Raw genomic sequence first — 12,396 nt, forward strand, 5'->3', positions numbered from 1 at the left:
CCCTTTATTGGTGATGAATGTGGTCACCAATCAGAGCGTCTATTCCCACTGAGTTTTAGTCTTGGAAGGGGGTTTGCTCTGAGGGGACCCAGCCACTTGCCTTGATGTCTCCTGGGCAAGCAACTTGCTTGTTCTTATAGTAATCAGTTGGACTGCCTATATTGTTTTGTATTTTTCCAGTTGGTCTTTCATTCAAGAAGTATCTTCTGTTCCTCTAGCCACTCCAGGTTGGTCTGCTTGTCCTTTCAAGTGGAAATTTCCTAGAAAATTCTGGATGAGGTTCAGGATTCCACCTACAGTCTTATGTAATGCAGAGGCTCAGCAGAAAGCCTCCTTCACTGGGCACATTGTAGCCCCATTTTAGGTATTCCAATCAGTTATAAGCAGAAGACGGACTCACAAAATTTCTATGGTGATATTTCTGGCTATTCCTTTCTCTCCCCCTCAATTGTCTATTTTATAATGGTATGGCAGGGAAACCAAGATTCAAAAGACAGCCAAGCATTTTAACATTATTTCCCCCCTTTTTCCCATTCCAACCATGTCTCAATCACTGTATCCCAGCGCCCAGTTGTTCCAAGGTTGTGCATACATCATTTACCTCTGTCCCACTTAGCCCATGCAAACCTGCCGAATTGTTTTCCCATCTGCTTTGTTCTTCCATTCCCCGCCCTCTTGTGTACTGCCCCCCTCCCTAGTACCCAAAGGATCCTGTGTATATTTCCTGCCCTGTGCTCCACCTCCCCCGCTGCCCCCCATCTCCCGGTAACCAGCAAAGAATCCCCCTTGTTTGATTTCTTGACTGCTGCTTCCATGGGTGTTGATAGTTGATCTAAGAAGAATGAAGTCCTTGACAATTTCAATATTTTCTCCATTGATAAGAACGTTGTTTATTGGTCCAGTGGTGAAGATTTTTGTTTTCTTGACATTGAGATGTAATCTCAATACCTAAGGCTGTATTCTTTGATCTTCATCAGTAAATGTTTTAAGTCCTCTTCACTTTCAGCAAGCAAGATTGTATCATCTGCATATCACAGGTTGTTAATGAGTCTTCCTCCAATTCTGATGCCACATTTTTCTTCATAGAACCCAGCTTCTCATATTGTTTGCTCAGCATACAGGCTGAATAAGTATGGTAAAAGAATATAACTCTGTCGCACACTTTTCTTAATTTCAAACTATTCAGTGTTCCCATGTTCTGTTTGAATAACTGCCTCTTGGTCCAGGTACAGATTCCTCATGAGCACAATGAAGTGTTCCAGAATACTCATACTTCACAATGTTGTCCATAGCTTGTCATGTTCCACACAATTGAAAGCCTTTGCGTAGTCAATAAAGCACAGGTAATCATCTTTCTGATATTCTCTGCTTTCAGCCAAGATCCATTGGACATCAGCAATGGTATCCCTCATTGCACGGCCTCTTCTGAATCCGACTTGAATCTCTGGAAATTCTCTGTCAATGTATGCCTGCAGCCGATTCTGTATTACCTTTAGTAAAACTTAACTCGCATGGGCTTGCATTATGTGCCCCAAAATAGGTGTCAGTTTGGCTGAACCAGATTCTCAGTGGTTTGGTAGTTATGAAATGATGCAATCAGATGTAATCATCCTTGATTTGTAGTGTGTTGTAAATCCTGAACTCTATGTAAAAGAGGCGTGTCCTGGTATGAAGCTGTAGGATAAGACCTGGACCACAACGTCAGTTTAAACCACAAGGTCAGCAGTTCAAACTTACTAGCAGTTCCTTGGAAAGCCTATACAAGGTCACTATGAGTTGGAACCAATTCCAAGGCACTTAACAATAGAAAATGTTAAAGAGGGATCCTGATGTGGTAATGTAGGATAAGTACTGGACTGAAAGATCAGTTTGAACTGCAAGGTTAGCGGTTCCAGGGTGACTGTGAGTTGGAATCCATTCCATAGCACTTAACAACAGCAATGTTAATGAGGATTAAGTTCTGATTTTGTTAATGAGTCAGGATTAGGTGGGATGCAATAACCTTACTCAGGTCACAGCCCTAAATCATATAAGGGAAGTTTCCCTGGGGTATGGCCCACATCATCTTTTATCTTGTGAGAAATAAAAGGAGTGAAACAAGCAGAGGAGGGGCTTCAAAACCATTAAGAAACTTGAGCCTGGAGTGTAACCTCCATGTGTCCTTTGGTCCCAACGTCCCTATGTTTACAACCTTCTAGATCTAGAAGTCTGATGTCAAGACACATGGAGATACCTAAGGAATGCTGAGTCCACAGATGCTGAAAGGAGAAAAGGACCTTCCTCCTAAACTGTCAGTTGAAAGAGAAAGTCTTCCCCTACAGCTCATTCCTAATTTAGACTTCTAGCCTGCTAAACTGTTGTTGTTGTTGTTAAGTGCCATCGAGTCGGTTCCGACCCATAGTGACCCTGTACAAGGTTTCTGATGCTGTAAATCTTTATGGGAGCAGAAAGCCTCATCTTTTTCCCGTGGAGCAGCTGGTAGTTTCGAACTGCTGACTTTGTGGTTCACAGCCCGATTCACAACCATTACGCTTGTAAGAGAATACAATTCTGGTTGTTACAGCCTTCAATTTGTGGTATTTCCGTTATAGCAGCAAAAGATATCTAAGGCTGCAGCCAAGTGCATCAACTACTTGTGCCACCCAACTTGGCAACCTTTAAAGGTGAGGGAATGCATTCTTAGTATTGGGAAGCATGATTGTAACACCTGTAGTCCAAAATGTCTGTTAAGAAAAAGAAAAAAGGAATTGTTTCAACAGCAAAAGATTTCATTCATTTTCATGTGGTTATTTCTAGTCATGTCTAAATATATGAAAAATATTTTAAGGGTTTTCTTTATGGCCTTCTAACATAATACAGGTTGATGGTGAAGGTGGAAATTTCAGCTGTGTCAAAAAACAGCCATTTGAGCAGACAATCACAGCCCAATGTGCAGGAAAGCAGTCACCGAGATTATGAGTTAGGAAGGATTATGGTCTTTTATTTGTTCTGCAGCACAGTTTAATGTGGTTATACAGTTTCTTTCATTTAAAATAACAAAACACTGTGAGTCACACTACAGTCCAATCAGTGGTCATGAGCATATTCTGCAATATCTGTAGAAACTAAGGCTCCTCTTGAGTCCATTCCCGAAATCAAAGTTCAAGTTTCCCTTCAAGGGCAGAATGAGGAAAGGTGGGGCTATAAGGGAAGGCCAACAGTGAACATCTGACTGTCACTGGCTCCCCAAGTCTAAAACTCTTGCCAACATTGAACACAGAAGAACAATTGATGCTGAGAGATATTTCAGGCCTCTCCTCTATTTAAATGCAAAGCAAATTATATTCTTGCGGTTTCTTGGGGATACAAAGAATCAAGCTTTCTAAATTGTTATGTCATACATCCGGTCCTTAACAATGAAATACCCAACATATTGTGCTGCTGATGTTGTTAAAGTGCCATCAAATTGGTTCTGACTCATATCAACCCTGTACAGGGTTTTCAAGGAATGGCTGGTGAAGAATTACTGACTGTGAGGTTCAAACCGACCTTGTGATCCAGTGCATTATCCTACAGCACCACATCCTATTGTTTATTTCCTCTTATGTGGAGGAGAGAGAAAGGTAGAAGGTGGGAGACAAAGGTGGGCAGGGAAGGGTATACAGCATGAGAAAGGTGAGGACCAAAGAGCTTGGAGGGAGAAAGAAAGAAGGAGAAGCAAGCAACTTACAAGCAGAGTCTGTTAAACAGTTGGCTGGTGTTACTGCTACATGAATCTCTAGAGAGAACAGCAGCATGTGAAACCAAACAGTTTTAAGGGAATATCATGCTGAGGGAACAGGATTTTGTTTTTCTCCTCTCATATTCTCCATGTGAAATATACTTCCACCATCACTTATATTTTACATGCTTCCCACCATGACCAGACCAACATCATCAACTTCTTTTTTTTTAACAAGCAGGCACAAAACTACATTACTATCCCACAACTTTTTGGAAATCTCTGGCCATTATTTCCTATCTTCAGCAACATCAGATCTCCTTAAAAGACCAGCCTATACAGAGACAATGATGTAGAGACATGGAGCGGCTGGGGACTTTGGACTTGGAGAGGGAGAGGGGCTGTGTGGGTTGACCAGGAGGCAGGTTTGCGGGGTATACCCTTTGGTTGAAGGATGATCCACCGAGGGGATTGTAACCATGGCAAGGAAACGATATATGACGGGATCAATGTGAAGCTAATGTCCTCCCATGTAAACTACCACATAATTCACAATAAAGCATTAAAAAAAAAAAAAAAGACCAGCTTATAGGCGTCCACCTTCCTCTATAATTTCTGAATGACAGAGGCACTTGGATTGTTGTTAGCTGTCATTGAGTTGCTTCTGACTCATCGTGACCCCATGTGATCCTATATGTATAACAGAACGAAACACTGTCAGGTCCTCAAAATAGTTCCTGTGTTTGAGGCATTCTTGCAGCCACTGTGTCAATCAATCTCCCTGGGGGTTTTCCTCTTTTTTGCTGGCCTTTCCACTTTACCAAGCATGATGTTCCTCTCTAGGGACTGGTCCCTCCTGACAACATATCCAAAGTACTTGCAATGAAGTCTTGCCACCCTGATTTCTAAAGAGTGTTCTGGCTGCAATTCTTCAAAAATGGATTTGTTCATTCTTCTGGCAGGAAATGCTGGCACTTGGATCAGCTATCTAAAAATTACCTAGACACCCTAATATGCTGAACCATCAAGGTCAAAGTGTAACAATGAATGCTCAGGTTTTGACCTGCACTCACTGTTTAATTGCCTAAATTCTCCGAATCTTGCCCTTCAACTAGTCTCAAGTAGGCAAAGAAAGGGGGAAAAAAATCTTAGTAAGGATCAGTGCTAAGGTTTTTCAATCTGATTTCAGGAAAGAGAAGGTATGTGAATATTTATTGAGCACTTGCTAAAGCCCAAGTGTTTTCCAGATGAGAAAATTCACTAAGGAGGCTTTCACCTCTCACTCTCACATCTATGTGGTGGAGCAGGGTGCCACAGCCTGCACAGTGGGACACAGGGTCTGTGAAGATTTGCTGCTGGTATACAAGCAGATTCCAAATCTCCAGAGTAAGGCTGGGTTTCTGATTCTTCAACCTTTTCCTCTAATCCTTAGAACATTTTCCTCCCCTACCCCATTCCTTATTAATTTTCCAGCTCTCAATTTCTGAGTTCCTATTTCAATCAGAGGATTTGCTTAAGGGGATACGTGCTGGTTGGTAGTATACTTTGCAAAATTAAATGTTATGCTGCCAAACACATACCAATCTTCTCACTAGAGAAAAAAATCAGCCAGCCATAAGAGGGAAAACACTACCCTCACACCTCAGTGACAGGGAAGAAACTTTAGAATCACAATAGCCAAAGCTTCATAAACACTCATTGTTCTAGCAAAACAACCATTCTGCTTCACCTCCAAACTCTCCTAAAGGGAACCACATCTCTATTTCTTACCCTTTGTTGGCCTTCTGGACATTGGTATGAAGCAGGTATTTTGTCCAGAGGCATGGAAAGCCTACATTTGTCTTTTTCTTTTGGCACAAGTTGACTGCTTGGGGGAGGCTATTTTAAAACTTAAGTAAATATTAAAACACAGCACATGTTCTCACCATTTATGCATACACATGTTCCTTGCTTAATGAAGTCTGTGAGAAGCAGTGTCATTTGTACAAAAACACATTGTTTTTCATATCAGCTCACCCTACTTTCAGACCTACTTTATTAGATTCTTACACTGTGAACTGTAGAGCTTTTGCTTTTTTAAAGAGGACCCCAATATAATTTTTCCTCAGCAATCAACGTTTCAGAAGTTTTTGTATTTTCTTCTTTGAACTCCTAAAGGCAGTTGTTGTTGGTGTTAAGTGCAAGCAAGTTAGTTCTGACTCATGGTGACCCTCTATAGGGTTTTCTGAGGAATGGCTGGTGGGTTTGAATTGCTGATTTTTTGGTTAGTAGGTCAGTGTTTATCCTACCGCACCACACCAGGACTCCTACATACATGGAATGGTCTTGGTACAAAGATCAGAAAGTCTGCTGCTGTAGGTCTTCCCCCCTCACCCTGCAGTGCTCCTGCTTCATTACCAGCCAGGACACTTTCATGCCTAATTCCAATCACAAGTCACTTTCAAGAAGTGTTTCTAGGTTAGCAGACAGAGCTAGCATGAAACACATTAAAGAGAAACTCAATTAACTTTCCCAAAATGTGAGCTTAGTAAGAAAATACATTTTATGATTTTTTTTTCATGTTTTTTTTTTTTTTCAGAAAGCCCTGAAGTTTTAGAAAAGGTGCTAAAGTTACCTAAAGGTACATAAATGCTGATGTGCACACACTACTAAGAACAGCAATAGCAGAACACCTCCTAGTAAGTACACTCTCTCCTATCCATCCCCACAAAGATGTAGTAGTTTGTTTCTTTAAAGATTTACAGCTTTGGGGATGCTGTGAGGCAGTTCTACTTTGTCGTCCCACAGGGATTCTGGGAGTCAGGGCTTGACAGCAATGCTTGGATTTTGTTTAGGTCATTTCACCCATGAAACATGTACATAAACAATTCTGAAACATATATTCTTGTTTAATCTTGGAGAGGCGCTGTAGGATAAGCACTGGACTGCTAAGTGGTTCAAACCCACCATCTGCTCCTCGAAAACCCTATACAGGGTCACTATGAGTTGGCTCCAACTCTATAGCTCTTAGGAACTCTAACATGTGAGTAAAACCTTTAGTTTGCCCAACACCAACTCAATATTAGAAGCCTCTGAAATGTCCCTGTTTAATCATCTCCTACCCTAAGGAGCTCTGGTAGCACAGTGGTTACGAATCAGGCTGCAAACCACAAGGTCAACAGTTCGAAACTACCAGCTGCTCTGTGGGAGAAAGACGAGGCTTTCTGCTCCCGTAAAGATTTACAGCCTCGGAAACCCTGTACAGGGTCGCTATGGGTTGGAACCGACTCGACGGCACTTAACAACAACAACAACAACAACCCTAAATTCTATGGGCACATTATTCTGGCAAGTTCCTGGTTTTACTTTATCCTTCTAGGAAAATCTGAGTCCCTTTCAACAGTTTGGGAATATGTTCTAAGTACTAGATTTGGAATCCTTCTGTTTGGAATATTTAGCAATGCTCTTCCATGATGGATTAAAATCCTGTAAAAGAAAGAATGTTATGTCTGTCTTTTCCCTCAGAAAAAAAGTGATTAGCACAGATAGAAACTCAATAAACAGGCACCAACATAACCTCATCTGTCCCTCAATTTATATTTTGACCTCCACCTCCACTTCTTATCATCAATAATTCTGTTGAACACACTTCTGTTTACAAAGTACCTGCACAAACAATTTATTGTGATTGTAATCTTATATTTGTTGTTGCTGTTAAGTGCCACCCAGTCCATTCTGACTCAGAGCGACCCTGTATAGAGTTTCCGAGGAGCAGCTGGTGGGTTGGAACTGCCCACCTTGTGGTTCGCTGTCCAGTGCTGATCCTACAGCACCACACCATAAATCCTAATTTTATACAGCCATATATAATCAATAAGGAGCTCTGGTAGCGTAGTGGTTACGAATCGGGCTGCGAACCTTAAGGTCAGTAGTTCGAAACTGCCAGCTGCTCTGCGGGAGAAAGATGAGGCTTTCTACTCCCGTAAAGATTTACACCCTCGGAAACCCTGTACAGGGTCGCTATGGGTCGGAACCGACTCGACGGCACTTAACAACAATATAATCAATAGCATATTCAAAGAGGCTTATGGAGTCTAGAGAAATGCAGAGAAAATGTTCTCAGCAGGTCAGCCCCTCCACTTACCGCCACTTCCACAGACTGCATGGAAAGGTCACATGGTGGTTTTAGGGCTTTGGGTCTTGTAGCATACCAGAACGTAGTGAGCGCTGCAAAAGCTCCGAAGCCCATGAGCGTGTTGGTTGGAAGAGTACGAACGTACTGTCGGAAGTCAACCAGCTCTGGCATTCGAAAATACCCGAACAACTCGTGGGCTTGCATTGTCCTGTGTTGGTGGTTCACTATGCTGAATTCTGTTGGAGAGAAAAATGTCATATTCATTCCAGGGAAGCAAGACTCTTCTGCAGAATTCCAAAGGTCAACCATTTAATTCTATGGCTGGCTGTACAAGCAAGCCTTTAAAACCTACAGTCTAATGGTTAAGATCTATTGTTTGCTGTCCAATTTCATTTTTCTAAAAGCATGTTAGAAATTCATTTTAGTTCTATTTCTCAACTGTCCTATGTAAAATTTTCATTGACCACATCAAAAAAGGCTTTACACACAAAGAATTCTTGCCATAAAATGTTGAAATCAGTGGGCTAAGTTTCCATTTCATTTCCTGATAATTTATCTGGTTCCTTCCCCCTAATCAAGTACATCAAGTTTCATTATCATGGCTAAAGACAGTAAGAGTGAGGAGGCATAAACAAACCTAAACCATGTAAAAGTCTTCATTTTTGTTTTCTCCAACAAGTTTCCCAGCTGGTAAACTAGAACAATTTAAATTTCAATGTTTCTCACCTCTCCCATGCAAAGGCAATAATACAAATGTTAAGAAACCCACAGTTGGCTCTTCTGATAAAATCAATTTCTTTTACATTTCCCTAGATCTTAAAAAAGATAAAGAAGAAACTGTTGTACATAAAATTTTAAATTAACCACCAATTATTAAAGAGTGACTGTAAGCACAATGTTTAAGAAAAAGTATATTTAAAACCCTAGATTCCAGAGACAAATCCTGCCTCCTCAGTTTATTAGCTATATAATTTTGGTTCAGTAATGGGTGCTTTAGTCTCCTCAACTACAAACGTGGATGAAAATAGTATCTATATGTCACATCAAGTCCTCAGACTGGTGCCAACTACCAGAAAGTGCTCAACAAATGTTAGCTGTTAGAATATGCAACAAATTAAGACTCCCAACTACCCAGAAGAAAAAGAGATGAACAATTCAATATGCAGTAAAACCCCACATTAAATGCTACAATTTACACAGTATAAAAAACAAATGTGCAGTACAGATAATAAATAATAAAAAATCTAATTAGAAGATGATTGAGTATCTGTGTCCTAAAGTCTGTTTGTCCGTAAAGGAAAGGAAATGAAGAGTAAATAATCTGAAAAGTTTTTTTTAAAAAACTCTTGACAAGTTAGTAATTGTGAACATGGTAACTATAAGTTCAAATGGTACTTGTGAGCTACTTACTACATGGTCTTATAAATAGCTAGGTCAAAAGATGGACAAAGTTTTCTATTTTCAAATACAGAAATCTGTTTAAATTTAACTCTCTAGTCTTTCACCTAATAGCAGACTATTTCATTGCTTTACTGGTCATCAATACTGTAGGAGCCAACATAATATGTATTTTCTCAGTTCATTCAATTTTGTGCTACAATGGCTCTTGTGTAAGTACACACACACAGAGAGAGAGAGAGAGAGAGAGAAATTATGAGGTTTTAACTTGACAACAACCAAGGAACAGATAAGCAAGTTTCTTCAGGTCTTAATTCTGCAGAGAAAGCACCAGCACTTATAAAACTACTCACCATCTGTACCACCAACAGCTGACTGCTAGGTGATACACTACTGCAGAAACAGAAGACAGAGTGGGTAGGGTGGGGTGGGTGGGGGTGAGCAGAACTCAGCCAGCCTGCCAAGGTCTCTCAGGGCATTAGTCACATGCCGAATCCTATGATGCTGCCCACTGGGCTAAAGGTAACTAGCAGACAAAATCCATACTTGACTTCCCAGGAGAACAGAGGGTAGAGGATGGACCAATAAGGAGCTGGTAGCAGAGTCACCCCACTGCTCCACCCATGGGCAGGGACAGACATCAGTTAGTGTCCCTGCCAATGGCAGTTCTGAAAACAGACATTGTTTTCTTTCTGTGCAACTTCTCAATAAGCAGAGACAATGGGCATATTTTCAAAAAACCATTGAAATGAATGATCAGATGTTGGGTGGCATGTCTAAACAACATAAGTCACACCAAGCAAGAAACAGATTGCTAATAGTACACTCACAACAAATTTATTCCAGATGAATTCATAGGAATTAAATGACTCCAGTCACTTACCCAACTTGAGTGTGCCAAGTGTGCACCACGCACTGTGCTAGCAGCGGGAGGAACATAGCTAACGACACGACCCGGGCTAACCCTCCAGTTCAATGGACACAAAAGTAAAGTAGCACTGGAGTCTTGATGTGGTGATGTGGGATAAAGCACTGGACCGCAAGATCGATTTGAACCACAGGGTAGGTACATGGCTCAAACTCATCAGTCACTCCTTGGAAACCCCATACAGGGTCACTATGAGTCAGAACTGACTCCAGGGCTCTTAACAACAACCATCTGCAAGGCATGATAACCAACACCACTGTGAGATCCAAGATCAGGGAAACTCTCTGAAGATGTGATGCTTACATCCAGGCTATATCGATAAGCAGATCTATCTAGTACATGCCCCACTCAACACGACACTGTCAGATTTCATCTATAATACTTCAGGTGCAATGAAAGGTTCAAGTACTGAAACCTCAGCTTGGCCTTACCAGCAGCTCCCCAGAGAAAACACCTGGTGATCTTGTGTGAAAAATTAAAAACAAAACCCAAGCACACTGCTCTCGAGTCAATTCCAATTTATCTAGTTAACCTATTGAGGGTTTTTAAGACTGTACATCTCTATGGAAGCTTACAGCCTCATCTTTCTCTGGCTAGTGGTTTTGAACTGCTTACCTTGTAGTTACCAACTCTATACCTAACCCATAGTGCTACCAAAGTTCTCTCTTGTGAAGATTTTAGCTTAAAAAACAACAACAAATAAACCCTGGGCAGTTCTCACCATGAGATGACATTAACTCAAGGGCATACATCAACAATACAACAATGCAGTTATATAAATGTAAAGCAAACTCACAAAGTGGAAACTCTCCTTCCCCGCAGAGCAGTTCATAGTATGGCTGTCTTTATCACCCAAGCAGCATTCCAGGTCTGAATGGAAATTGCCCACTTCTCTCCCCAAAGTCAATGAAATCATTTCCATGAAACCCAGATTGTGCAAATTTACGATTTATAAGAGTTTATTCAATGGGATCACATCCCTGGGTGAGAACTTTAAATAATTGTTCTTCTGCATACTTCCTTGAATGAACAGTTATAAGCAGGGGATTATTTTATAAGCACTGGCAGTAGCCAAGTTATAGATAGCATTATACCAAGAAAGTTTAATAAGTTCAGAATAGAAAACTTTTAAAAAAGAAATCCTTCAGAAAATTATAAATTTAGTAGTATGCATGAAAGAACATTTATTAGACACAAATTTGCAATACTTAGGATTTGTTGTTGCTAAGTGCCATCAAGTCAGGTCTGGCTCACAGTGACCCTGTACAGGGCTCCCAACGAGTGAGGGAGAGGTCTGAACCTCTGACCTTGCAGTTAGCAGTCCAGTGCTTAGCCTACAGAGCCACACCAGGACTCCTAAGGGTTTAAACCCAGTCAGATTCTTATGTTTAGTGACAATGATAAGCTGTTGTTAAATGCACTGGGGTCAGTTCCAACACATAGCCCAACGCATAGCAACCCTGAATGCTCTTGTTGTTAAGTGCTGTTGAGCCAATTCTGACCCATAGTGACTCTGTATAGGGTTTCCAAGGAGTGACTGGCAAACTTGAACCGCCAACCTTGCAGTTTAAACTGACTTTGCAGTTCAGCGCATTAACCCACAGCACCACACCAGGACGCCAGCAATCCTGTACAGGCGGTTTACTTCACACCTCTTAGCTGACAGTCAGATAACAAGCTGCCAACCAACATCACTCCACAAATGGTTACTGCTATAGGATAAAGCACTGGACCTCAAGCCACTCCTCTGAAACCCTATACACAGTCACTGTGAGTAGAAACCAACTCCATGGCACTTAACAACAACAATACATAGGGGGCCTGGTGTTGCACTGTAGGATAAGCACTGGATTGAAAAGTTGGTTTGAACTGCAAGGTTGAGAAGTAGGGGATGCAAACTCACCAGCCACTCCTTGAAAATCCTATACAACGTTGCTATGAGTCAGAACCCACTCGACAGCACTTACCAACAACAATACGTAGGAAAACTATACTCCTTTAAAAAAAAAAATCAAAAAGCTAAGTGAATTATCTCATTTAGATTCATATAAAGAACCACTCTTAATTATGAAACTGATAATATTATTTGTGTTTTCCCTTCTAATTAATTGCTGTTAAGAAAAAACAGTACTTGGGACACTTAACAACAGAGGCAAGCCTACGTTCAAAGAAAGACAGACTTCTAAATGCTAAAACTGAAGAGAAACATCACACTTTAAGAATCTGTCCTAACAGGTCTCTGACAACTATCAAGGG

The 12,396-nt window shown here is 41.0% G+C and overlaps 1 protein-coding gene across 3 annotated transcripts in view; it reads right to left on the reverse strand.

Moving 5' to 3' along the window:
• ACSL1 (acyl-CoA synthetase long-chain family member 1) overlaps positions 1 to 12,396 on the reverse strand; it is an 89,401-nt gene that overhangs the window by 51,505 nt on the left and 25,500 nt on the right. For 2 of the 3 annotated variants that reach the window (XM_006834431.1, XM_006834433.1), the window contains exon 2: positions 7,824 to 8,050. In XM_006834431.1, coding sequence (XP_006834494.1) covers positions 7,824 to 8,018 — 195 coding nt within the window. In that variant the 5' untranslated portion in view covers positions 8,019 to 8,050. Of the gene's footprint in view, positions 1 to 7,823; positions 8,051 to 9,565; positions 9,819 to 12,396 lie in introns of those variants that run through there. The other variant, XM_006834432.1, reaches the window with a different exon arrangement.

The sequence above is a fragment of the Chrysochloris asiatica genome, unplaced genomic scaffold, assembly GCF_000296735.1.
Source record: "Chrysochloris asiatica unplaced genomic scaffold, ChrAsi1.0 scaffold00011, whole genome shotgun sequence".
NCBI classification, from domain to species: Eukaryota; Metazoa; Chordata; class Mammalia; order Afrosoricida; family Chrysochloridae; genus Chrysochloris; species Chrysochloris asiatica.